Here is a 25,709-nt window from a genome sequence, read left to right as displayed (position 1 = left end):
ACTTTGAACTTTTTGCTTTCGTAAAGATCGTTAAACGCGTTTTTCCAATGATAAACTTCTGTTTGATTAGATAGAAAAGACTACGTGAAAAAAATGATTCTGATAAGAAAAGAAGCAATTGTATTTAACACGATAAAATATAAATATATATTTAAAATATATTTAATTTGTATATAAATCTAAATAAAAATTTTTATTTTAATCTTTTAATATTGTATATAGGATTATATATATATATATAAAATTTACATACCTGGAAATGGCATGAAAAATAAATTTTTTTATATAAACGTAAAGTAATTTATTTATACAAATTTAAGGCACGTTTGTAATGACATCAAAATTGTAACTGCATTTTTAAACGAAATCCTTTATGATGATCTTTTATACAAAGAAAACCAACTTTTTAATACAAAAATTGTCAAGAAAAATTTTACTATTGCATAAAAAAAATTTCATTAGTTTTTTGCAGTTAGAATATATCTTTTATCAATGTCATTAATACGTAACTCTTAAAAATACAAAATTTCGAAACAAAATATTAACAGGTTTCTAGATAAGTTACTTTACATGTTCATGCGAACGATGATGGAAAACAAACGAAATACCGCTAGGCCAACATTGTCGTAATGGTATATCTGGTAAATGCCGCGGATTATGTGAATGCCGCCAATCGGATAGATCTGAATTGCAATCCGATTGCTCTGGTGGACCTTTCACCTCGATGCCATTGACACAACGTGTGCATTTGAATCTAAATAAAAAAATATTAATATTGATGTTCTTGTTCTGTGAAAATAATTCTAAAATGTATTAACAGTTTTCGCGATTTTATGCTTACTTTGCATGTGTGTCAGAAACCGTATTCTGTTCCAATTTAAATAAATCGCGCAAATCATTTATAGTAAAATGTCTCGCTACGTCGTCCTCTTGATCAACCACTGTGGAACTTAACGCTTTCTTATGGGCTTGTCTTTGAAATATTTTCTCTTCTATCGTCCCAGTCTGGAAATATAAAGCGTATGAATTATATAAAATAATAAATATTTTTTTAGAAAATGCGAAAATAAACATTTTAATTTTTATACATGTATATATTAAAAAAAATGTTTATTACTTATTTGGAAAAAAATACTGTTATTAACTATATTACTAACAGAAAGAAAACGATAAACGAAGCACGGTTTCTTCTGACCGTCTCTCCAAACTCTGGCCATCGCTTGGTCATCATTTGCGGGATTCCAATCTGGATCGAACATGACGAGACGATTCGCACCTATGAGATTCAAGCCACATCCACCGGCTTTCGAGCTGAGCATGAAGATGAAATCATTACTGCTGTCGCTATTGAAATTCTCAACTACTTTCGCTCTTTTCTTAATCGTCATCGTACCATCGAGCCTCACATAATTATAGGAACGTTTATGACAAAGTTTCTCGAACAAATCGAGAGTTTGCGTATAATTGGATACTAATACTATTTTATCAGTTGTTGTGGTTTTAATAGATGCTAACAGACAATCCAGAACCATTAGTTTACCCGATAATTCTGGATGCAATTCTCTGAAATAAAAATTCAGTAATTGAGTAATTCAGAAATTGTTTATTAAATGATACTTTATGAAATAAGTTAGACTTACCTTGTCGAGTAATTTGGCGGCAGCAACGATGCAGCTTTCTCAAATCCTTCTGCCTTCTCCATGATTTTATCATATATCAAGTCGGGATGATTGCATAATTTTTTTAAGAGAGTTATAGCAGCTAAAGCAGACAGACTGCTACCCTTTCTCGAATTATCATTCTCTACATAATAAAAAAGTATATTTTATATCTATTCTTCACATCTATATTTTATTACATTGTATTGTTAAATGAATTTTTATCTCAAGATTGTTTAAAAATTGTTTAAAAATTTAAAATATTTTCGTACCTTCCACAGATTTCTTTATACTATCACTCTGTATGAAATTCTTGTAGAGACGCGTCTGCAGGTCTCCTAGTTTTATGCATACTACGAGTTCATATTTTAATGGTAAATATTTCGAAAGTAAGGCACTAGTACGTCTGATGAGACATTTATTAACTATGGACACTAAGTCAGACAGACGTTCTTCGGCGAGTTGACGTTCCTTATCAGTAGCAGCTGCGTCTTGGCCACGTAATATTGGTGTCTCGTACTTTCTTCGGAATTCCTGAAAGAATATTTTCAGCAATATAAATTATATATTGTAAATAGAAAATTATAATAACGACTTTTTTTAGTATGCATATTTACCTGTGCAGTTCCCAATAATCCTTGATTAACAAAGTGTACGAGAGAAAAATACTCTAAAAGATCATTCTGTATTGGTGTTCCACTAAGGAGCACTCTTCTCTTTGCTTTCAAACCCATAAGAGATTGATAGGTTTGATTTTCGGAATTTTTTAAGCGATGGCCCTCGTCACATAATACGAGACCTACTTCATCTTGATGCAGAACATGTGCATGTAAACGAAATGTTTCGTAACTTATAATGAGAACGGGGGTAACGCATCTACCGCCGTAAGTCTTCATGAAACGAACGAGTTTCATATCAATGTCTGCTTTTTTTCCTCCATCAATAGCAAGAGCATTAACCCTGTTATTCAACCATTTATTAATTTCATTATACCAATTCTTCACTAGAGAGCTAGGTGCAACAATAATTGCTTTGTCTATTAATGGTTTAGCTTCTGGTCCTACATATGGTGCAAATATTTCAATTATAATCACTTTATAATCATTTTCAATTATAATAATCTTTTCTTATTTTATAATTCTTTATTTCATAATTTTAAATATTTTACCTTGCCTCAACAATGTCCACAATAGAGTTATACACTGCAATGTTTTGCCAAGACCCATTTCGTCTGCCATAATGCATCCATACGCACCTTCTATACGCTTGCCTGTTACACATTCGTACATAAATTTCACACCTTCACGTTGATGAGGCCTTAACACATTGCACAATATAGGATCTACAACTACATGTACGAGCTGCTTACATCTGTAAAAATTGAATACATATATTTAGTCATATAATTGCAATTTGAACTTAAAACATTTTAAACACAAACTGCATTAAGGGTAAATGATTACACATACGGATCTATTTTCAACTTATCATGTTCTGATAATTCTGGTGGTGAATAAACGATTAATGCATTAGATTCATCAGGATCATGCAATGGCCTACGTGGTCCTGATAAACGTAATCCAAGAATTCTTCCAGACAATTGATAACCAGGTACTGGTATTTGAAAAGGTTTACTAAGAAGTCTCCTCACTCTTTCTTCCTATTAATATCATAAATTAATTCCATATTACAGAACTATATATCAAATATAAAATGTAAAAAACAAAAATAATAATTTATAAACTTACATGTTCAGATACTATTTTTTGCATCGTGTAGACACCATTATCAGAAAGAGGAATAGCTTTGCGTTCTGGTATCTGTATATCTTTGACATTCTTGGAAGCCCGTCTTTTTGGATCTTGTATATGAATTCGTGTATTTTCAGACTGTGTTAATTCTATAATATCCTCTGGTATATCCAAGAGCAGAGGCCGTTTTCCTCTTTGACTAGGTGCGAGCGATCGAATCTGTATCAAATATAAAAAAAGAAATACATTATATAAGTTTAAAATACAAGTATAACAATCTATTATTACCTTAGTGATTGGGTTAACATTATAAAAACATAGATTTATGACTCAAAACAATTATATATTTTGATCTATTTAATTGAAGACTCTGTCCATCTCTTTTTCTTTCTGTCTCTGATTCTTATCGTATAAATTAATGATTTTATTAATTAATAATAAATACAAAATGATTTACCTAACCTTATATTTCGCGTATTGAATAAGAATTTTCAGGAACAATAAAAGCGAGAACATAAAGAAAAGTAAAAGTAATATAAATTATTACCATTTCCGTGTTCAAATACTCATTATGTGTAAAAATCAGCTTGACTACTCTACAAATGATCACCAATAACGACAAAAGTGGCGCAAACCGGTAAATAAAATCACCTTCAAATTCAGTACGGACAGCATTCATGTAATTTTTCCCTAGGCTTAGAACGAAAAGATCAAAATGAAAAGTTTCATGTGAATTGATGTTTCCGCGCGAAATATGAAATTCTTCATAAGAATATTTGTACTTTAAAATTTGCTGTCAAAAAAAAGAAATCTAAGAAAATAAGAAATAGTGGTATAATTCTCGTTACTATAATAACAAGAAAAATATATTTTTTACATGTGTTGTATGTGTTAAATAATTACAGGAAATTAAAATAACAAAATTGTATTATATTTCTATCTATTTTCATATATATATATATATATGTGTGTATGTGTGTGTGTGTGTGTGTGTGTGTGTGTGTGTGTGTGTGTGTGTATAGTAGCAATTGCTATTAGATCATTGATAATCGTTTATTAAAATATAAATAACAATAAATAAGGAAAAGAATTCAAAAAATTAAAATAAAATTTAATAAATCAAGAATTTTTATTATGAGCTCTTGGAGTATACGGGCTGATATAATATTTATAATAATATGTTACACATAAGTATAATAATATGTTTCAATCTTAGATTGTCATCTTTAATATCTATAATATTAATAATGTAAATATATTTCCATAGTTTCTATACAGCATAAACTTCAGCAATGTTGTTGCAATATAGTTGCAAAATTTTTGTTGTATGAGTTAAAACAATGTTAACAATGTTAAGTACATAATTAAAAAAAAAATAATTAAAAAAGATGTCATCTTTTTTTTGTTAAAGCGATAATAAAAACTTGGTATTGTTAAAAATTTTCTAGATTATTAATTTCTTAAGAATAAAATAATATCAAAAGATAATTATTCATTATTTAGACGTACTTTTCGATAACTATGACATTTTTTCAAGAATATAATTTTCATTATATTAATAAATTGATTTTATTTAAAATCACATTAGGATTTAACTTTTCATATATGTAAATACGTGATCGCGCTGTGATTCATGAAAAAAATTACGATCAAAATACATGGAAATAAAAAAATTCCGTTTATGATATAAAATTACAGTGGTTAACATTTCATTTATTATACGGCAAGATTTCCCGGCGTTCTGATTGGCTATTCGATAGAGAACTTCTAGAGTCTTGAAAATCTTCTTTTTTGATAGCATTTCTGTAAAGATCTCCCTATTCATCTCTCTTTCATCTCCCTACAAGTTCAATTAATGGCTAAATTAACAATGAACAAACAAGTGTCCTACTTTTTCGATTTTAATTAATGAGACATATTAGAAAAACTTCAATAAAATAAAAAGAAACTTATATTTTGTTTCTTGGAATATTTAAATATTCACGCGATATCAACCCAAAAAATGCATCAAAATATTACAACAAAAGAAATTTGTCAGACTTTAAGAAACAATATTAGAATATTTAAAGATCAATGAAACATATTAAAAGTATTAAATTGTAATCATTGTCGAATAAAATTTTTTCAATCCAACATTTTCAAAGTCAGTCACAAAATCTATGAATAAAAAGAGAATTCTATTATGAAACACAGACACTCGTAATTACAAAAGTACGATAGAAGAAAATTTAAAATTTATGTAAAAATATAATAAACAAAATTACAAAATAATCGATCTGAACAGAACGGAGCGAACGACTATTCAAATAAACGAAACGCTTTAAAGACAACAATTCTTTAATTCTCTATTTCTAACATATACAGTTTGTCTTTCGTAAGACAATACACGATGATATTTCATTCGGAATATTCTCTAGAGGTAACTGTACATATCGTGTCGAATATCTCTCCTTCGGATTGGCTCAAACGCACAGAAAATCTTATATGTGAATTTCGCGAGTGGAATGTCAGAACCGCCCAAATACATGATGTGGATTATCCTTTTCTATGATTTTCATCTACATTAATACTGAATAATATATTACACTTTACAATAATCGCTTGGTATAAGTTGTGCATCGCCACTCTAAAGCACGAGAGACATATGTGTCAAATATTGAAACAATATATATCCACAATGTTTATTTTTTTCATGATAACATATAGTCTCGAATCTACAACTTGCATTACCATATGCAAGTACACTTGGGATAAATCTTTCGTAAATTATCAATTTACATATATCAATATCATTGCTATTCATTTTACACTCTCATTGCACAACATCAAAAAAACGATATATGATCCTGTAAGCCTGTAACATTAATAATCTTTTTGTAAAAGCCTGCAACAAAGGCGCGTTACTTTTCCATCCCCTTTTTTTCTTATCACGCCATTCATACTATTCTCTTTAATCATTGGTCTTTCTGATTCTTTCTTATGAGTACATGGAAATAACAGGCGTGTTGTCATTATGTCATTTTAATTAATGTTGTTGAGAAGGTAGATCGGACTTGTACGCGTAATTTTATTGCAGTAAGCTTACGCATAAGGCGAGATACGTGAATAAAACGATGATTAATGACGAGAATCTCTCGGATAGAATTCCGCGAGGGTGCTAGCTGGGATTCTCTTAAGCATCTCCTTCGGAAAGATTCGCAGAAGCTGCCAGCCGATATCCAGCGATTCGAAGACCGTGCGGTTTTCGTAACTGCCCTGCGAGATAAAATTCTTCTCGAACTTCGACAAGAATTCCAAGTATAACAGATCATCCGGTGTTAAAGCTTCCTCTCCCACGACAGCTTTCATCGCTTGAACATCTTTTCCGATGGCATAACACGCATACTAAAAGAAGGTAATTATAAAAAGATAATTGCAAAAAATATTTCTGAAATATTTACAGAAAAGGAAAAAATGTGTAAAAGAATTTCAATTTTATTTCACAAGTTGAAGATATTTGTAATTCTTTTTTGTAATTCTTTTGTGATTTATGATAACTCACCAATTGATTGGACACATCGGAATGATCTTTTCGCGTCATACCCTCGCCAATGGCAGACTTCATGAGACGCGACAGAGACGGCAGCACATTTACGGGCGGATAAATCTGCCTGTTGTGCAGTTGACGGTCAACATAAATTTGACCCTCAGTAATATATCCAGTAAGATCGGGAATCGGATGAGTAATATCGTCGTTTGGCATAGTAAGAATGGGGATTTGTGTGATGGAACCGTTGCGACCTTCTACACGTCCAGCACGCTCGTAGATCGTGGCGAGATCGGTGTACATATAACCGGGGAAACCACGTCTACCCGGTACTTCTTCACGAGCGGCTGATACCTCACGCAACGCCTCAGCGTACGAAGACATGTCCGTGAGAATAACCAGTACGTGTTTCTCACACTGATACGCTAGGTACTCGGCCGCTGTCAAAGCGAGACGAGGTGTGATGATTCTCTCGATCGTCGGATCATTGGCCAGATTCAGAAACAAGCACACGTTCTCCATAGAGCCGTTCTCCTCGAAGTCTTGCTTGAAGAAACGCGCCGTTTCCATGTTGACACCCATGGCTGCGAACACGATAGCGAAGTTATCCTCGTGCGAATCAAGAACCGATTTGCCGGGCACCTTTACAAGACCTGCTTGACGACAAATTTGCGCGGCAATCTGTGAATCAAAAAATCAAATCTCAATTAATGATATTAAAAGAGATATTTTTATTGTAAAACTCATCTAAAGGAATTCAATTCTTAAAGAATAACAAAAAAATTTACCTCATTATGCGGCAGTCCAGCAGCAGAGAAGATGGGAATCTTCTGACCACGGGCGATGGAATTCATAACATCAATAGCTGATATTCCGGTTTGAATCATTTCCTCTGGATAGATACGAGACCATGGATTGATAGGCTGTCCTTGTATGTCCAAGTAATCCTCTGCAAGAATTGGTGGTCCCTTGTCAATTGGTTTTCCCGAACCATTAAATACACGGCCCAACATGTCCTCGGATACCGGAGTCCGCAGGATATCACCAGTGAATTCGCAATGAGTATTTTTTGCATCAATGCCAGATGTGCCCTCGAAAACTTGAACCACCGCCTTGGAGCCGGAGACTTCTAAAACTTGGCCAGAACGTAAGGAGCCATCGGCGAGCTTCAATTGTACGATCTCGGCAAATTTTGGAAATTTTACTTCATCTAATATCACTAGTGGGCCGTTCACTCCAGAAACTGTCTTATAAGCTGAAAGAAACAGAATAACAGCAAGCCAATTACTAAAATTTAATCTTATTCAAGTTTCCTATTATTTCTTTTAAATATTTTTTTAATTCAAATATAATTAAAAATATTGAAATGTTGAAAAATTATATCTCAGGTAATATACTACATTAAATAATTACCATCAAGAAAGTATCATCTAAATGTTTCTAATTTTACATTCTATTTTGGATTATTTCTATCAAATTGATATATAAATTGACGAATACAAATATTATATTTATAATTATATTAATAAAAAAAAATATATATATATAATTTTATTATAATAAATTTTGTATTTTCTAAAAAGAATTTTTGTCTACATTCCAGACTTCATTATTGACTCATTTTCTTCGAAACAGTACAAATTACATAACATTTGTATCGTTTGTCATTTATATTTCTTCCCGAAATTGTATTGTGTCACAATTTCGGCAAGGCAGGTTACGCCCATGGGTAAAAACATCGCGAGATATTTAAATAGCCGCGAATTGAGAAAGGCTATATTTCAGAGAATTATTTTCGTGAAGTCCTAAGATTAAAGGGCTGCCTCCGAATCTTCCAAAAATTTGTTAAAAACGCGCGATTGCGAAGGCCGCTCGAGACGAGCGCGAGTCGTCCGCAGTCACATGATGCTGGCGGCTCGAGAACAGCGAATCTGCGAGCGTCCGCGGAGGGATTGTCCACCCTTCCCGTCTCGCGGATTCGCGTGCCAGAAGAAGAGGATCGTGTTCGCTTCCTCAGGATTCTCGACACATCGAGTACCGGATCACGGACACGGAGTTTCAAGTGGAATCAGCTGACCCCCTGCGTCGGAAATCGATCAGATGCTACGCCCAATCGCGGATGCCCCGTGTTCTCGGGGCTGTCTCCTTGTCGTCCGGAATGACGAAAGGCGCTACTTACTGAGACGAGGTTGTGCGATGAAGTCCCGGGACACGGCAAGCACGTGCTCCTGACTCGCCTGGTGATTGCTCATGGTTTTGGAATACATGTTTTTGGAATCTTGGTGATGCCGAACTCTCCAATACGTCTCACGTTCGCACGTTATCCACCACTGCTCGCTGTGACGAACAGCAGAAGATACTGTTCCGTCGCTGCTGCGTCGATGGAGAAAGAGAGAAGAGAGAGAGAGAGAGAGAGGGAAACGGAGAGAGACAGAGACGGACTGCTGCGACGGCAGAGAGAAAAAGACTGAAAAAAAACACACGGAAATTGTGTGTAGCGTGAGAAAAGAACTCGGAAATAATTTTCCCGGCGATTTCCGGCACTTTGGAATGAATCGCGTTGCTCAATGTAAATCGCGAAAGGTAAAAACACATGAGAAATCTCACTTTGAGAGAGAGGAAAAACGAAGAGAGGGGGAGAGAAGGACGGAAAACAGGCACGTGCAATCACGTGGCTCGGACTAGGTGAATCGTTAAAAGTTCCTTTCGTATAATGTTCGGAACAGTTCGGAGGAAGGATCGATATTCGGTCCTTCGAATAAAAATTTTAGAAATTAAGGGAAATGTCGATAGAATTATTTGCGAGATTCATGGCCGAAGAGGTTTAGCTGGCTCCTTATCGTGACGAGTGACGAAAGATGGCGGTTTCTTCAATGTAATAAAAACATCACTTATGTAAATTATCAGTTTCTAAAAAATTATTTTTGTTTACAGTAGTATTATATATTAATAATATTATATAATATAATATTATTTTTCGTAGTTACAATTCAAGTATTTTTATTGATCATTATTTCAGAATGTTACATAACGATTTTTAGCAAAGCAATTCGTAGAGCTCTCACGAAATATAAAGATTCTTATAAGATCACTAAAAAACGCTATTCATTTTAACTTTCAATTTAATTTTTTAAATCACACACACACACACACACACACACACACACACACACACACACACACACATATTCATTTATATTATTTTTAATCATTAATAGCATTTATTATTCATAATCATGACCATGAGAGATAACTCCGTCGTAATTATACTTTCTACACTCTATTTCTCTCATTTTTTTCTCTTTCTAATGTCTATTTCTATCAACGTTTATCAATTGGTTGAATAACTTGGTTTAATTTATTTTTTCTAATTCTAAAAAAAGATAAAAAGTAAATTAAACTGGAATTAAAGTTAATATACTTTGATGGAAATGATCAAATAAGTCGTAGTATCCAGTTGTCCTGCTTTTAACGCGGTAAAAGTGTATGAGCCAGGACCACCGCGACGTTGGCTGCAAGTCGCTAGCGAGAACTCGCGGCGCGACGCGGTACTACGTATATACCGCATATACGTTCATGCGACTGACGCTTATTCAAGTGCGCGGAACAGTGGGGGATCGTCGCGTTTTCCACGGACGTGATCAGATAGGGTGGAGTTTTTGACGCGCGGTTGCGAGACAGCGAGTCAGTCAGTCAGTCAGTCGAGTTTAGTGCGTGCTCGAGAGCGATATCGACTGGTGACAATTGATATAGAAGACGTGATCTCGGACAAGCGATGGCGGCCCTTAAGCGAATCACCAGCCTGTCCCGGGCGCTCATGACAATGACATCCGCGACGCGACCCTGCCTCGAGCGTGCCACGAGGAAGACTTTCTTCACATATGTGAACGAGCCCTCGATGCCGATCCCCGGGAAGGAGCCCTGCTGGTTGAAGACCGCCGATGAAGCTATCGAACAGGCTGAACTCGACTCAGGTAATCGATAACCTCGAACATCATCTCTTTCATCATCAGTCTTGAAAGAGATCGCCGATGACCGCGATGATCCCTCGCCGGATGTTAGATCACCAGTCAATCCCCACCGACAATTTAAGCTAATGTCAATGTCAACTTTCTTTCTCTGTCTAGCTCATACGCGACATTATAAAAAGGGAGACAGCGAATTGCTTTATTGGTCATATACGGCACAGATTGTACGGCGCAACTAGACATTTAAACGCGGATCCCAATGACATCCCAATGACTTCACAGATCTGCGTTGATCATCTGCCTACAGGCTTATAAATATTTCAATCTCTGGAAATCGTCTGCAATCGATTCTCTGCGGTCACTATGAAACGTCTATATTTATTTGATATTTAAGCTATACGTATTAGCTATTTCTTCCACCATTTCAGTGGGATTTATTTCTGTAATATCGAACTTCTATACTGTTTGCCAATGCTATTGTTCTTTCTGAATACTCTGGAGCGAGATACAAGACCTCGCAGTCTGGAACGATCAATCGAAATGTTGAAAAACTTTTAAACGGAAATGCTATTGCGATCGTCAATTTGCATGACCGATCCATTACGTATATATTGGACTTCCTTCCTAACGAAGTGGCTTATCACCCGCGATTGGATTAAGCATGGGATTAAGCATGCATGAAATAGCAACGTGCCGCGCTTACGGAATTATTTTGTAAATATTTGCATCGAGTTTGTAGAGATTCACTTACAAATAGAACAAATATCACGATTCTTCTTAGAATAATTTTTAAAAACATCCATTGGATACCTCACATGGCTATATAGATCTAGAAATGAGACTCGTAACTGCATTTCATACGATAACTTTTATAAAATGCACGCATTTAATTAAATTTTCCAATTGATAATCGAGCGAATAAATAATCGGGTCTGACTTGGGCACGTCGCAATATTTGCGCGAGTGCGTTCGGTATACATTTATCATCTTCGCAAAATTTGGCCGTTCGATATATCGCGCGTATTTGCGTTCAGCCAAATTTCGCGCCGTGTCCAATTTTCCCTACTTGTGAAATGATCGATTGCCGACACGAAATATACTTAGTAGTCCCCTTGAATTCGCGGCATTATTTTCAGCACGACCTAGACAATTTACTTTACTGATACACATGTCCATGGCCGAATATGAACTTAATTCGTGTAATTTTTTTGACATTATATCTGATATTCTTATATTTTGTAATTTTTTAATTTCTTGAAAATTGGAGAGCGTGGTTTAAGATTAATATTTATCATGTACGTTTATTTGTCTCGTATTTGTCTGCAAATTAGCCTTCGATAACGCAGTAAAAAAACTTATTTCCAAGCACAAGCACTGTGTGGATGAAGAGTTTCCTGAGTCGTGTTTGATAAACATTTAAAGATATAGACCGATGATAAAAATGAGTAAACTTATATGAACAAAGTAAAATTATCCTTTTTAACTATTTAATTATAAAATTTAATTAGAGAGATTTAATGATCATACGTAAATGTAAATACTTCTAATATCTTTTTAATTGATGATATAAATCTTATTGTTAGATATCTATATTCAGATTGCATCGAATCTTATCAAAATTGGAGCAGAATATTTGCAAATACATAGAGTGTTTAATCCAAATTATTTGATGGTTCGATAACATCGATTCGACACATAATGATCATCGCGTATCTAATTTATGACGCTTCATGTTCATTATGGAAATGCAACGAAGCATTCGTGTTTGTTTCTGCTGATAAAGAAAATCGACGGCAAACGTTGTTAAGCAACTGTAAACTTTTCGTTGACTAATAACTCGACTCAAAATGTACACAATTGTTTACAATTGTAAAATATTGAAAAATTGTATTCTTTATTTTTTTTTGTAGTTTGCGATTTATTTATATATCCGATTTGTAGGCGTATCGGAGCAACAATAAAAATATCACGCGAATAATATAAATATAAGTCGCGTAGAGCTGCTTCTGAACTCATGTTTACCGATTTTTTTATCCTCGTAATGTACGATCTGAGTGATGTCATTCTGTCGTAAAATATTCTTACTATTCTTTCCGTATGTAATTTATTTCTTTTAAACTAAATTAAGTTTTTTAATTTTTTACCTTCAGATTTACAAATAATTATTTGTTTATTCGTTTTGTGACATATTTCTCATCTCCCAGCCCAATAGAAAAAAATTCGCCGACAGCTGTGTGGATGATACCCAAGGAATGGATCTCCAACATTGACCTCGACACGCATACGCAAATATGCAGATATACGCGTTTATGTATATATGTAAATATCAAAGTCTAGCTCTTGCTTAAATATAGCCCGCCAAAGTTTTGCTAACAAGCGTTTTGTGCCACAGTAAACTAAATTATTTTTGGTAGAGATCCTCTCCCTTGTTTGCGTGTAAACAACTTCCCGCTTTTCTCTTCCTGTGCGGTGACGCTCGCTTATGTAAAAAAAATACACCTGCGTATGATACGAACTTATCTCAAATTTACCTCAATGTCTGAAAGCCTCGAAATTGTTGGCGATAAAAAAAATTACCGTCATTGAATTATGTAAATATGAGAGATGAAATGTCATATATGATCGTGTAACATATTGCGATTTGTATATTTGATAAGACTTGAGATAAAAGTGCCATTTATTGCACAGAAAAATTAAAACTGCTCGTTTAGAATAATATATCTTTGTTATTGGATCTCCAGGATTTAAAACTTTTTTTTTTTAAATTTTTACTTTTTCAGCTTGAGACGAAAATTACATATATCAAATATACAAAATACAATTCTTCAAACGCATTGATAAGATAAGATAAATGAAACTGAAATAACGTAAAAATTTATACTGTTATGTTTAATAAGAATTCCGATAAAATGAATAAGAACATCTGTTCATTATCAACAAAGTCAATTTGGTAATAGAGTAGTTTCTCATTTTCGCAGATAATGCTAATATTTCATATATCGGATTATTAAAATTCTACGTATTACGTAAAATTATCAATTATTCTGCGGGCTGGATGAATGTTTACTCTACGAAAATTGGTAGCGATATTTCAGATGTACTTTGGTTTAATAACAAATATTTAATGTACTTAAAAAATTTATTGATAGTATTTACTAATGATAAAGATATGATACTCTTACGATTAAATTGTGTAAACATTAGACCACATGTGCTATAATCTATAATATTGACGTAAAATCCAAAGTACAAAAGTCTTCGAACGTATTAGTTTGTTATCAACGCATAGCATAAAAAAATTTTCTTTGTTAACCTTTGTAATTGAATGTAATTATATATATCTGTACGTTCGATAATGCAATACGATGCTGCATATGATGATTATTTATAAAAAAAGATTCGCACAATTTATGTTACTGCGAAAAGATATATACGGACATAATAAACTTTCGTTGCTCGTATAAATTGCATTAAGATTAAAACCGCGTGTAATGAAAATTAGCTACGTAAGATCCGCAAGTTCTATCTATGTAAATATTACATTTTTATGGGCTCTAAGATAGCGTTGAAGTATGAGGTCGAAAAATTAGGAGAAGCACTGATGATGTAGAAGTTATTTTAGATTATCGAGAAGTGTGTATTTCACGCTTTAAAAATAAAGACTTAAAACAAAGTCTTACAATTCGATTTAATCCATAACGATTTAATTCCGAACGAATTTTGCAATTTTTTCTTAAAACGCCGATTTGCGCACAGAAAAAATATTTTTCAACTCTTTGTTGTTTTTTTATTTGCAGATCAGACAGTGTACGTCCAGGCCGCGGCGGCGACACCCGTTGAATTATTGAGAGCGATGACCGACTATGGGGTGCGCTGCGATGTAAGAAATGTCCGTTTATATCACATGCATCTCGAGGGAGCGGCCCCATTCGCAAAGCCAGAAAACGCAAGTATGTTGCATTCGTGGATATACATAATCTTCTTTTAAATATCTCAATAACAACTCGCTATTTAGCATATTGTTTTGTTCCTAGCGCTCTTTTACACCTGGTTCTGCACATCTGCCACTTTTTGTGTCTTTTCAACTCGGTTTTGCATAATTTTTCATTATATAAGTTTGCTGTATCTAAAACTTTAATTTCTTTTGAATTATAAAGATATTCTGTTTTAACTTTTCATTGTCGCTAAGATTAAATTAAATGTGAGGAAGTTACGAGAAAGAATAGCATTAAGTCGAGGAAGACTTAAGTTAATTAGAAAACTTAACAAACGGAATCTTTTGATTACTAAACTTATTCTTATGAATGCAATGTGTTTGTTGTTTCAGAACACTTTAGATCCATCAGTTTGTTCATCGGCTCCAATGTGCGGCCCGCGGTAAACGCGGGTATCGCCGACTGCATTCCTATTTTCTTACACGAGATTCCTCGTCTTTTCAAGGAAGGCTATCTAAAGCCTGACATCGCGCTCATCCACGTGTCCCCGCCGGATGAGAAGGGTTACTGCTCCTTCGGCACCAGCGTGGACTGCGCTCGGTCCGCTGTGAGTCATTCCAAACGTGTCGTAGGTAAATCTCGAAAAATCTCGCACGATTATTCTGCTCTCAGCGGACAAAATCTAAAAGGAATTTAAATTCTCGCAGCCTTAGTCAATAAGCACATGCCTAGAACCTTCGGTGACGCTATCATCCACGAAAGCCATCTGGACTTTGCCGTGGAACACCACGTACCGCTGCCGGTTCATCCGGTGACGGCGCCTTCCAAGGCCGAGCAGCTGATCGGCAAGCATATCGCCGAGAATCTCGTAGTGGACGGCGCCACGTTGCAGCTAGGTATCGGCAGTATACCCGATGCTGTACTATCGTTGCTGAGTAATCACAAGGACCTGGGCATCCACAGCGAGATGTTTAGTGACGGCGTGGTGGATCTTGTAAACAAGGGTTGCGTTACGAATAATCAGAAGACGATGCACCGGGGCCGAATTGTCGGCTCGTTTTGCGTAGGCTCGGAGAAGCTCTACGATTTCATGGACAATAATCCTTTCATAGGTCTGCTCGCCTGTCTTTACCTTTCGATTGAAATTATTACTAGTTGGCAATGATCGTCTCGAAATATGACTTATTCAACAATTTTCATCTTTTACAGAGATGTTGGTAGTAGATTACGTCAATGATCCCAGAATAGTTGCCAAACAACCGAAGATGACAGCCATCAATTCGTGTATTGAGGTGGACATCACCGGTCAGATCTGTTCGGACAGTATTGGAACGAGAATGTATTCTGGTTTCGGTGGACAACTAGATTTCATCATGGGTGCCGCGATGAGTGAAGATCGTCAAGGAAAACCGATCATAGCGCTTCAATCAGTCACCGCTAAAGGTCACAGCAAAATACAACCAGTTTTAACATCAGGTAAGTGGGAATTATCAAAAAATCTTTTTCTTTTTCGTAAATGATAAATTAAAATATAAAGTACATAATGAAATTATTTATATAAATTTATATAAATATTAATATAATATAAATAATAATATAAATATTATTTATATAAACTTTTAAATTTATACATTTTTACATTTATATTTATATAAATGTTATAAATCTTGAAGTGAAATAAGAAAGTTGATTTTATTTAAACTTATATTATTTTAAAAAGCATGGAATATTTTTTATTTCGAAAATATATAAAATTTTATAAGAGATTTAGATACGATATCTAGAAGATTATATTAGAAATGTGAATTATATTAAGAATTTAGTTTTGGGGGTTTTGCATGAGATAACACTAATGTCAGTGTTGTTAAAGACATCACAGCTATTACTTCTTAATGTTTTAATATTAGTCCATGTTTAGTCATTTATTAACAATATAGGCAATAAACATCGTGTTAATACTATCTTAAAAATAGAACTTTCTAAAAATTTTCGACATGCGTTGCTTTTGTTTCTTAATCAGAAGAAAACGGCAGCTGAAGATCATAGAATTTTTATAGAAACTTATGGTGATGTTACTTCATCAATTAAAATGTGAATATTGGTTTAAAAGTAGTGATTTCAATGTTAATGATAAAGATCGCTTGGGACAACTAAAAAAACTGAAAAATGCAGATTTGTATTATTGGATGAAAATCCAACACAATCTACTTCAGAACTTGCCAGAGCATTAAGGTTGATCGTACGACAGTTATTAAACGTTATTTACATGGGAAAGATTCACAAAGAAGAATCCCCAAGAACATATTCCTCCAAATTAAATCACATTCCTAATATATTTAATTTTTTTATTAAAATATAAATTTATCACTTTTGGAGCAATTGATTTTTATGTTGATTTTAATATGTTGGTAAACATATAAAGTGAATATCTCATAATCAATAATTTTTTTTACGCTATGTTAACAGGTGCTGGAGTAGTCACCAACAGAGCAGTTGCACGATACGTTGTGACGGAGCAGGGAATCGCCAGCTTGTTTGGCAAGAGTCTTCAGCAACGAGCGTACGAGTTGATTCAGGTAGCTCATCCTGATCACAGAGAGATGCTCGAGAAGGCGGCGTTTGAACGTTTAAAAGTGATGCCCGCGCCATAAATCGAAAATCGTGATACAGAACATATTATATTTAATAGCATTTTACACAATCGGTCACTCATGTGCTTTAGTCGCGCATAACGACCAATCATTAAAATGTCGCGAAGTGTCTTCTTTTTGTACAATATTGTACATGCTCTCTTATCAGAAGACAATTCGTCAGAAGACAATTCAGTCTTCTAGAATAAGGAAGAAAAAGGGAGAGAAAGTCAGAGAAAAAAAACACGCACTAGATCGAAAATTTAATGCGCTAATTGTAATATTATATATATATATATATATATATATATATATATATATATATATAAGAATCCGTAATGCGAAATCATTTTCATATACATAGATATTAATTTAAGTCATATGTCTTTTATATTGTGAGAAGAGACGTGTTTGCGGCCTTGGAACACGACTCAAAAAAATGGTGTCATTACAAATGTGAAAAAACACATTTTTTATATTAAATTTGTCAACGTTCCTTTGTATAATTTTCATGTTACCATTGTAATAACAGAAACAATAGTAAAGTAGGAAGAAATATATAAAATGAGAACATTAAATTATTGACTTTATTATATTCTGTACGTATCTTTTGCATTAACAAACTAAAGAAGTTATACTTCTGAATACGTATTCGAAATTCAAGATTCGAATTGATAGTTTGTTCGCGGATTATGAGTGCTGTCAAAAAATCGAACGCCGCCAAATCAGATGTTCAAATAGCGGTTTACGAGAATTGCGATGGATTCACTTCGTATGACGTATACGGTCTGTGACATCTTTTAGATTATTGTGCAAATTTTTATAAGAATATTGTGTATTTATTGTCGTATTATCGTATTATCAAAAGCTTATAGTTCTATCGATTTCGGAACGATGAGAAAATGCTTCGAAATTTAGGATTGATATTTGGCAAAATTCAGCGCGTGAAACCTTTTCATTTATATAGACAGCGATACTTGGGAACTTTGAGGGAACCTTCTCAACCTTTAAAACGATGTCCAAAATGGGTTTGCGTAGAAGATGCGGTAAAAATCATAAATTCAGGTATTTATAGCCGTATTACACGTTCTAGATAGACTATTATACTATGTGTATGAAAGATGATTATTCTTTTTTACATACATTTTAGCTTGAATAACATTAAATTCGCGTACATATTTATAAGTTAATTTAATTATTTTAATTTTTAAATCGTAATAACAGAACATAGAATTTTTCTAAAAAATACATGTATCTAGAAATTTTCGTGAACATAAATTGTTACGTATTACAAATATTGCTGTAAGATAAATTCTTTTGTAAATAAATTTTTTCCTTTTTAGAGCATTTAGTTTTCATACAAGGTGGTGCAGGTACGCCGATGGAACTTGTGCGTGCCATGACTGAGCACGGAATATGCAATAATTTGCGTGGGGTCAGATTGCTGCACCTGAACCTCGAGGGTGATACACCGTTCGCCAATCCGGAATTTGAGAGTACGGTATTTTCAATAATTTTCATGGATAATATGATGCCTTATAAATGCAAAAATAAATAATTTTCTGCAACAATGTTACGTTTAAGAGCACTTCAGATCCATCAGTCTATACGTGGGGTATAATCTCAGAGAAGCAGTGAATGAAGGACGAGCTGATTGCATTCCGGTATTTATGCATGAAATACCGAAATTGTTCTACGAGAAACAAATTGTTCCAGATATTGCCCTGATCCATGTGAGCATGCCGGATGCACGTGGATTCTGCTCGCTCGGCGTGAACGCGGATTGCACTCGCGCTGCAATTTGCACTGCCAAAGTCCTTATCGGTTCGTCCCGAATTAACAATAATGTTGATATTAATAAAAATCATAACAGTAAAAACAAGATAAAATTATTTATGTGATGACCAGTGAATCTGGAAAGCTAACTCAGTTAACTATTAATATTTGTTATTTTTTATTATATTGTAATATTGATATTTTAAAATAATCTTAAAAGTTATGAAGAAGATATTTTTTTTAGCGCAAGTAAACGAGCATATACCGAGGTCGTTCGGAGATACGCTGGTCCATTCGAGTCACTTTGACTGGGCAGTGAGATATGATTGTCCTCTGCCTTGCGTGGGTTGTCTGCCGCCCAACGATCTCGAGCAGGAGATCGGCAAGATCATTGCGCAGCGGCTGATCGAAGACGGAGCGACGCTGCAACTCGGCATCGGCTGCATTCCTGATTCAATATTTTGCGCCCTAGTTAATCACAAAGATCTGGGCATACATTCTGAAATTATTTCCGATGGAATAGTTGATCTTGTCCAGCACGGCAATATTACGAACAAATGCAAGCTCAAGCACAGAGGACGTATAGTAAGCTCTTTCGCCATCGGAACGAAAAAATTGTATGATTTCCTGCATAACAATCCAGTCATTGGTAATAGTCATTGGCTAATTGGCTTACTCTGATAGCTTTGAGAAAGGAGCTAAAGTTCTCGTATCATTTTATAATCAGAATTATTGTTATGTTAGAGATGCTGGCAGCTAATTATGTGAATAATTGCCAAGTGATCTCGATGCAGCCGAAGATGACGGCCATCAACTCTTGTATCGAAATGGACCTCACTGGTCAAATATGCTCAGACAGTTTGGGCTGTAAGATGTATTCTGGTTTCGGCGGTCAATTGGATTTCACTCGAGGCGCAGCGAATAGTCAGGACGGTCGTGGAAAGGCCATCATAGCATTTCCCTCAGTTACTAGTCGAGGGGAAAGTAAAATACAACCAGTGCTAAAACTCGGTACAAGATCAAATTTGATGAATAAACGCAGCGATAAATTTTATTATTTGATTACTTATAATTTTGACGTCGATTAACATTTTCTTTCACGTAGGAGCTGGAGTGGTGATTACGAGAGCTCACGCACATTATATAGTTACAGAACATGGAGTAGCGAATCTTTTCGGTAAAACTTTACGACAAAGGGCGAATGCATTGATTCAAATTGCACATCCCGATCACAGGGAGTGCCTCGAAAAGGCTGCATTTGAACGTTTGAAATCTAACCCGACAAAATATCTGTAATACTTATGATGTGTAAATACAAATCATGTGATAATCCAAGTCTCGTACGGATAATAAATTTTGATAACAAGAAATATAAAAATGTTGCATTATCAATTTTATGTTCAGATAAATAAATACAATTCTGATAAAAGACAAAAATACATATATACAATAATAGGAACATTCGCATATATTATATTTAGAGCGCGCGCGCACACACACACAAAGCACATGCACACATATATATTACAGATATATAACTGGTGTGTGTTGCATATATATATGCACACAAGCGCGCGCGCACACCAATTATATATACATATATACATTTAAATATATTTCATTTGTCAAATAAAAAAAAATGTTAAAAATCTATGCCCTCCGGTAGAGTCCCCTCTTTCCTTCGTTTCTCAACATTCTCGTAATACTCTGAAAAATCTACGTAAGGCTTAATTCTAGCATTTCGCTGATTCCTGATTTCTATTCTAGCTCCAGGCGGATACAAATCTGATGTTGTTGACGTTTCAGTCGTCGACGTATCGACGTTGTCGTCTGTGATGCCGGTGCTAATGCTCGACAAATCCTCATTGTCTACTATGCTAATCGGTGCGGTCTGCACCACGGGATTGAATCTAACAGACTGACTAGTCGGACTCTTCAGAGCGTGTGGCAGCGGGAAGTTAAAGTTTCGTACTAGGAGAGTTATATCGTCGCGCTTACCAGTAGTCATGGTGTTTTGTGTATTGCTCATGTTAACGTCATGGTGAATTCTTACGATCTTGTCGACTACCGCCTGGGCGACACCGGTTAAAGTCGACTGTACTCGAAACTAAAATATGATAGAAATTTAATTTAAAAATAAACATATATTAGATTTTAATTGAAGAGATGATTATAAATTTATTTAGATTAATTACCTGTTCGACCGCTATTAAGGCCAATTCCTTGTTGACTTGATCGGTTCCGGTTGCTTCTTCCAATGATTTATATAGACCGCGTGACATAAGTAAAAGAAATCTACAGGATTCATCCAATTCGATACTACCATGGATTTCTGGTTCAGCAATGATCGGTTCGGCCAAGGAAGTTGCTAGCTCTTCGAATTCTTTGTATCCTCCTTTGACGAGATAGTTGCCGAGACAACGCGTGTTTTCCTGATTTCCAAGATGAGAACCTATAATGTACATTCCTATCTATCAGAATTTCTCTTTTATCAAAACAACTTGGCGCGTAAATGAAATATACGTCGAGTTTACCTTGCCTGATCGATTCGACATCTAAACCCAATTGAGATAATCGTAGAAGCTCGTCTTCATTTCTCAAGTCATGATCTACGCTTAATTGTACAACTCGTAGAACTTGATTGCTGTCGGTTTTACACAATAGCGCTCTGCTATCTCCGACATTCGCGACATACAGTCTTCCTCTGTAAACCAAGGCGACAACAGCACCAGTCCCAGCTGACAACTCACAGTTTAGTGCATTTAGTTTGTCAACCTGCAGATACAAATTACACATCTAAATAAAAATAGTAGCACGATTTTAATAATAAACAACTAACCAAATCTGGAAACTTTTGATAGGTTTCATAGGGAGTCAATCCATCAGGTATGTCAAACTGCAAACTAGCTCGTTCTGCTAATAGATCACCAATTGATTCTAAGTATCCTTTCTCAACTGCTATGAATGCCTGTCTGCAGAACAAATACTTTGCATGTAGAAGAGACACATGGACCATTTGAGTATCATTGGCAGATCTTCAGAAGAGGACTGCCCCCCCCTCCCAGATCTATTATTATTATTGCAGAAATAAAATCTTCATTCGCAACTATAACATTAGCTTACTCAGTATAAAATACATATTATTTTTATATCAAATTGTTTCTTACTCTATTTAATTTGATTTTTTATCGATGAAATTCTTACCGGAGAACTTCTTTCACTTCTTCATCGGTTGATTTGCCATTCAATTGACCAAGTAGGATCTCTGCAGCCATTCTCTGCATAGCGAAATTGGCTGCTTTAGTACCTTCATGACCATCAAATACCGCGTAAAGAAATGTAGAATCGTCATATCTACAGTGAAAACTGCGATCTTCAAATGGATGTTCTTCCTGTCGATATCCATCTTCTCTATAGATTTGATTAGTAGAAAAGCCTACACCTGGAATGTCACATAAAAGTTATCTTCATATTCTATTAAAATATTTGTTATTAATACATTATACTAATTAAATAATACTTAATGTAATACAAAATAATAAATCGATTATTTATTAAAATTAAAAGCATAGAACATACTTTACAAATAACTCTTAGAGGCAAATATTATATGTATAAGTATTGTAATTTATAATTTAAATTTAAATTTATAATCATAAATTTATTAACAAAAACTATTATTCTTATCTTGCTATTTGTAAATAAATATTGCAATTTATTATACAGAATAAAAATATATTTTCTTGGCAACATTAAAAAAAAAGATGGTATTATGGATTGTATAGATATTATAGTCATTTGTACATCTATTAATAGGTGACAAATTCTAATAATTATTTATAAAATCATTTCTTTAATAATTTCTTTAATACTCACGATTATGCAATAGTACTAATACATAATAGCTGACATTTGTTATAAGGCATTTTTATGGGCATTTCTAAATTTTTCTAAGATACATATTAGAATTCAATTACACACATACCTTCTCATTTTTTTTAAACTTGATCGTGTCACATGAATGTATGTACACTTGAGCATTTTTTGTTATTTAATATTTCATATGGCTATACATTCTAAGATATGCAAACATAGAATAGCATAGCATTTTGTTAACAAAGTTCTCAAAGAGTGCTATTTTTAAGATTTTCATATCAAATAATTCTTCGATAATAAATTAAGTTTGGTTAAAAAATATAAAAGTTTAAAAGTTTCTTTTGTAAAAATTATTTTTTTCAATTTGTGATCTATCCTCCTAATCATAGTAAATCAATATTTATCTCTATCTATTTTAGATCTTCGTGGTTATATTGTAATTCTAACAGTTTATTTTACAAACAATTTATTTTACAAACAAATATATAATTTTATAACAAAATACGCTTTTCTAAACAAAATCAATTTTTTAAATTTGTTTTTGTAGTGACCCATATTCTTATTCTTATTCTTCTTCGATCCATTATGCAGTATCATTACATTTTTATAGATAATATTCAATATAATAAATATTTCATAAGAATTTCTTTGAATCTAGAATATTGAATATTGAATAACACTTTGATGAATATGATATTGTTAAGTTTTCAATTTAAAATATTGATTAGTAACAAAGTTATTGTACAAAATATAAATAAGTAAGTGACCAATACCATGTTTTATTGCTTTAATACAAAAAAGAAAGTAATGAAGTTATACACACCAGACTGCTTGCAAACTGGAAGATCATCTGTCCAATTGTACTGACTGTCCTGAAAGAGCATTGAAGCCGGACGTTCCGCGCCTGTAGACATCTTTTATTTTACCTCAACTCAAAAATAAAGAAAACATATAGATAATAATAAAATAGATATAAAATAGATATTTTTTCGTGCGGTTTCTCGTGCGAAATCGAACGCGGTAACAACTACGAGAAGCACGGAATACATTCGGTCACAGTGTATACTGAATGCTTTCCATTTAGTGACACAAGTCGACACAAGTATCATTTTGTCCTTGTTAATCATTGAAAGCCAAGAAAGATAGATAAATGGAAAGCATCCACTGTGCTTTGGACGATCTCACGAAAAAGACCTCTCAGATTTTTGTCGTGATTGCGTGACCATATTGTGAATCCTGCATAAGGATTCACAAGTATAAGTTTATAAGCCTGTTCTTTTTGACTAAACTGGTTGTACTAATTCACAATTTATCTTTCTTTCTTACACTGGAAGAAAAAAGATAAACTCTGAACTAGTGCAGTCAGTTCAGTTAAAAAGAACAGACCCTATGGTTCTGTACGGCTGCATTGGATAGCTTTGGGAACGCATTGTTGAATTTTACATCGCCGAGGTATACACGTGCGTTGAAAGAATATCTCCAGTAAAATGAAAATTAAAAAAATCAGAAAATTGAAACGTAAGAAGAAATATAATCAGAATGTGAATCGAAAAAGGTTACGAGATAAGTTACAGAAACTGCCGAATATTCCATGGTAAATTTTTTAATCTAAAATGCATGTAATTTACACTTAACATATATTGTTTTGCTTTGATATACTGTTAATCGATTGTTGTTAATTTAATTACATTTAAATTTTAGTGATGAGGTGAAGAAGGCATGGGAAAATACAAGATCTACTCGTGTCAATTTAAAAGATATGGGTTTGGCGTACGATGCAAACGAAACAATGCAAATACGTAACGTGAAACGCGAGATGTTAGAGGAGGCCGTAAAAAAAGTAAAGAAAGTAGGAAATGAAGATTCGTCAAATCACAAAAATAAAGAAATGAATATAATTGCAACAAAAAATTATGTAGCAAAAAAATTGGAAGCAGAGGCAAAAGCTCCTAGAGAGCGACTTCTTAAATTACCGAAGGCACAAGCAGAATTTCTTACTTATTTAATAAAAAAATATGATGAAGATTACAAGGTGAGATTTTTTAGCAGATAAAATCATTGTTATATCCAAGAAATGGTTCATAAGAAACATTATCCATGTATTCTCTATCTGTACAGGCAATGTCGAGAGACAAGAAGAACTATTATCAATTAACTTGGAAGCAAATACGAGCCAAAATAAAAATGTTTAAAGGTATTCCAGAACAATATAACGAATATTTTTAACATAACAATATTTACTTAGAATCTTAATATATATGAATATATATTAGGATTTTTTATATTTTTGAATTAAAATTAATGTATATGTAAGTTAATGACTTAAATATACAATGCAAAATAATTTATACTAATTTGTTAAGAGGAAAAGATTGTATCATGATAGAAAATAAATACATTTTGTTATATATAACAAAATTTATTTATAAATAATGAATGTTTGTAATTATATTACTGTACATAAATACTTTACTATATAGTGTAATATACGTGGGTTTGCTTTGCCATCTTTAATTTTATTGGATGATTAAATGTAAAAATTACCAATTGCAAAACTGAAAACTATTTTTTTTTGTCTATATTCTGCAA

General features: G+C 33.7%; 6 protein-coding genes across 8 annotated transcripts; 3 read left to right on the top strand and 3 right to left on the bottom strand.

Annotated features, from left to right (window-relative positions):
- Window positions 1–276: 276 nt before the first annotated feature.
- okr (DNA repair and recombination protein RAD54-like okr) lies at window positions 277–4,113 on the bottom strand. The gene is made up of 10 exons (XM_011643432.2): window positions 3,957–4,113; window positions 3,407–3,628; window positions 3,128–3,318; window positions 2,827–3,029; window positions 2,276–2,718; window positions 1,931–2,192; window positions 1,641–1,803; window positions 1,158–1,563; window positions 842–1,005; window positions 277–754 (listed from the first exon to the last, which is right to left on the bottom strand). The coding sequence occupies exons 1-10, from the start codon at window positions 4,086–4,088 to the stop codon at window positions 562–564; spliced, it is 2,379 nt and encodes a 792-aa protein (XP_011641734.1). The 5' UTR covers window positions 4,089–4,113; the 3' UTR covers window positions 277–561.
- Window positions 4,114–5,728: 1,615 nt separating this feature from the next.
- Vha55 (V-type proton ATPase subunit Vha55) lies at window positions 5,729–9,527 on the bottom strand. Its single transcript, XM_011643431.3, has 4 exons — window positions 9,115–9,527; window positions 7,724–8,190; window positions 6,951–7,616; window positions 5,729–6,793 (listed from the first exon to the last, which is right to left on the bottom strand). Exons 1-4 carry the CDS (start codon window positions 9,200–9,202, stop codon window positions 6,527–6,529), a joined length of 1,488 nt encoding a protein of 495 aa, XP_011641733.1. The 5' UTR covers window positions 9,203–9,527; the 3' UTR covers window positions 5,729–6,526.
- Window positions 9,528–10,517: 990 nt separating this feature from the next.
- On the top strand, window positions 10,518–18,046 carry LOC105430084 (succinyl-CoA:acetate/propanoyl-CoA:succinate CoA transferase). Its single transcript, XM_011643427.2, has 6 exons — window positions 10,518–10,909; window positions 14,701–14,853; window positions 15,231–15,470; window positions 15,546–15,950; window positions 16,048–16,314; window positions 17,305–18,046. Exons 1-6 carry the CDS (start codon window positions 10,711–10,713, stop codon window positions 17,487–17,489), a joined length of 1,449 nt encoding a protein of 482 aa, XP_011641729.1. The 5' UTR covers window positions 10,518–10,710; the 3' UTR covers window positions 17,490–18,046.
- Window positions 18,047–18,183: 137 nt separating this feature from the next.
- Window positions 18,184–20,622, top strand: LOC105430085 (succinyl-CoA:acetate/propanoyl-CoA:succinate CoA transferase). Of its 2 annotated transcripts, XM_011643429.2 has the most exons (6): window positions 18,184–18,533; window positions 18,812–18,964; window positions 19,053–19,292; window positions 19,489–19,893; window positions 19,989–20,255; window positions 20,350–20,622. In XM_011643429.2, the coding sequence occupies exons 1-6, from the start codon at window positions 18,371–18,373 to the stop codon at window positions 20,538–20,540; spliced, it is 1,419 nt and encodes a 472-aa protein (XP_011641731.2). In that variant the 5' UTR covers window positions 18,184–18,370; the 3' UTR covers window positions 20,541–20,622. The 2 variants fall into 2 exon arrangements, with proteins under 2 accessions (XP_011641731.2, XP_088938616.1); XM_089082490.1 differs by lacking the exon at window positions 19,053–19,292.
- Window positions 20,623–20,624: 2 nt separating this feature from the next.
- LOC105430083 (TGF-beta-activated kinase 1 and MAP3K7-binding protein 1) lies at window positions 20,625–24,370 on the bottom strand. Of its 2 annotated transcripts, XM_089082487.1 has the most exons (7): window positions 23,944–24,369; window positions 22,603–22,686; window positions 22,449–22,522; window positions 22,084–22,216; window positions 21,779–22,019; window positions 21,440–21,696; window positions 20,625–21,351 (listed from the first exon to the last, which is right to left on the bottom strand). In XM_089082487.1, exons 2-7 carry the CDS (start codon window positions 22,648–22,650, stop codon window positions 20,887–20,889), a joined length of 1,218 nt encoding a protein of 405 aa, XP_088938613.1. In that variant the 5' UTR covers window positions 22,651–22,686; window positions 23,944–24,369; the 3' UTR covers window positions 20,625–20,886. The 2 variants fall into 2 exon arrangements, with proteins under 2 accessions (XP_088938613.1, XP_011641728.2); XM_011643426.3 differs by having other exon boundaries at window positions 22,449–22,686; window positions 23,944–24,370.
- Window positions 24,371–24,527: 157 nt separating this feature from the next.
- LOC105430082 (nucleolar protein 16) lies at window positions 24,528–25,605 on the top strand. Its single transcript, XM_011643425.3, has 3 exons — window positions 24,528–24,714; window positions 24,822–25,152; window positions 25,239–25,605. The coding sequence occupies exons 1-3, from the start codon at window positions 24,608–24,610 to the stop codon at window positions 25,344–25,346; spliced, it is 546 nt and encodes a 181-aa protein (XP_011641727.2). The 5' UTR covers window positions 24,528–24,607; the 3' UTR covers window positions 25,347–25,605.
- Window positions 25,606–25,709: the final 104 nt, after the last annotated feature.

The sequence above is a fragment of the Pogonomyrmex barbatus genome, unplaced genomic scaffold (assembly GCF_055798465.1).
Source record: "Pogonomyrmex barbatus isolate J1 unplaced genomic scaffold, ASM5579846v1 scaffold1, whole genome shotgun sequence".
NCBI classification, from domain to species: domain Eukaryota; kingdom Metazoa; phylum Arthropoda; class Insecta; order Hymenoptera; family Formicidae; genus Pogonomyrmex; species Pogonomyrmex barbatus.
Note: the sequence above shows the minus strand (reverse complement) of the source record. Positions and strands in the feature narration are given on the sequence as shown.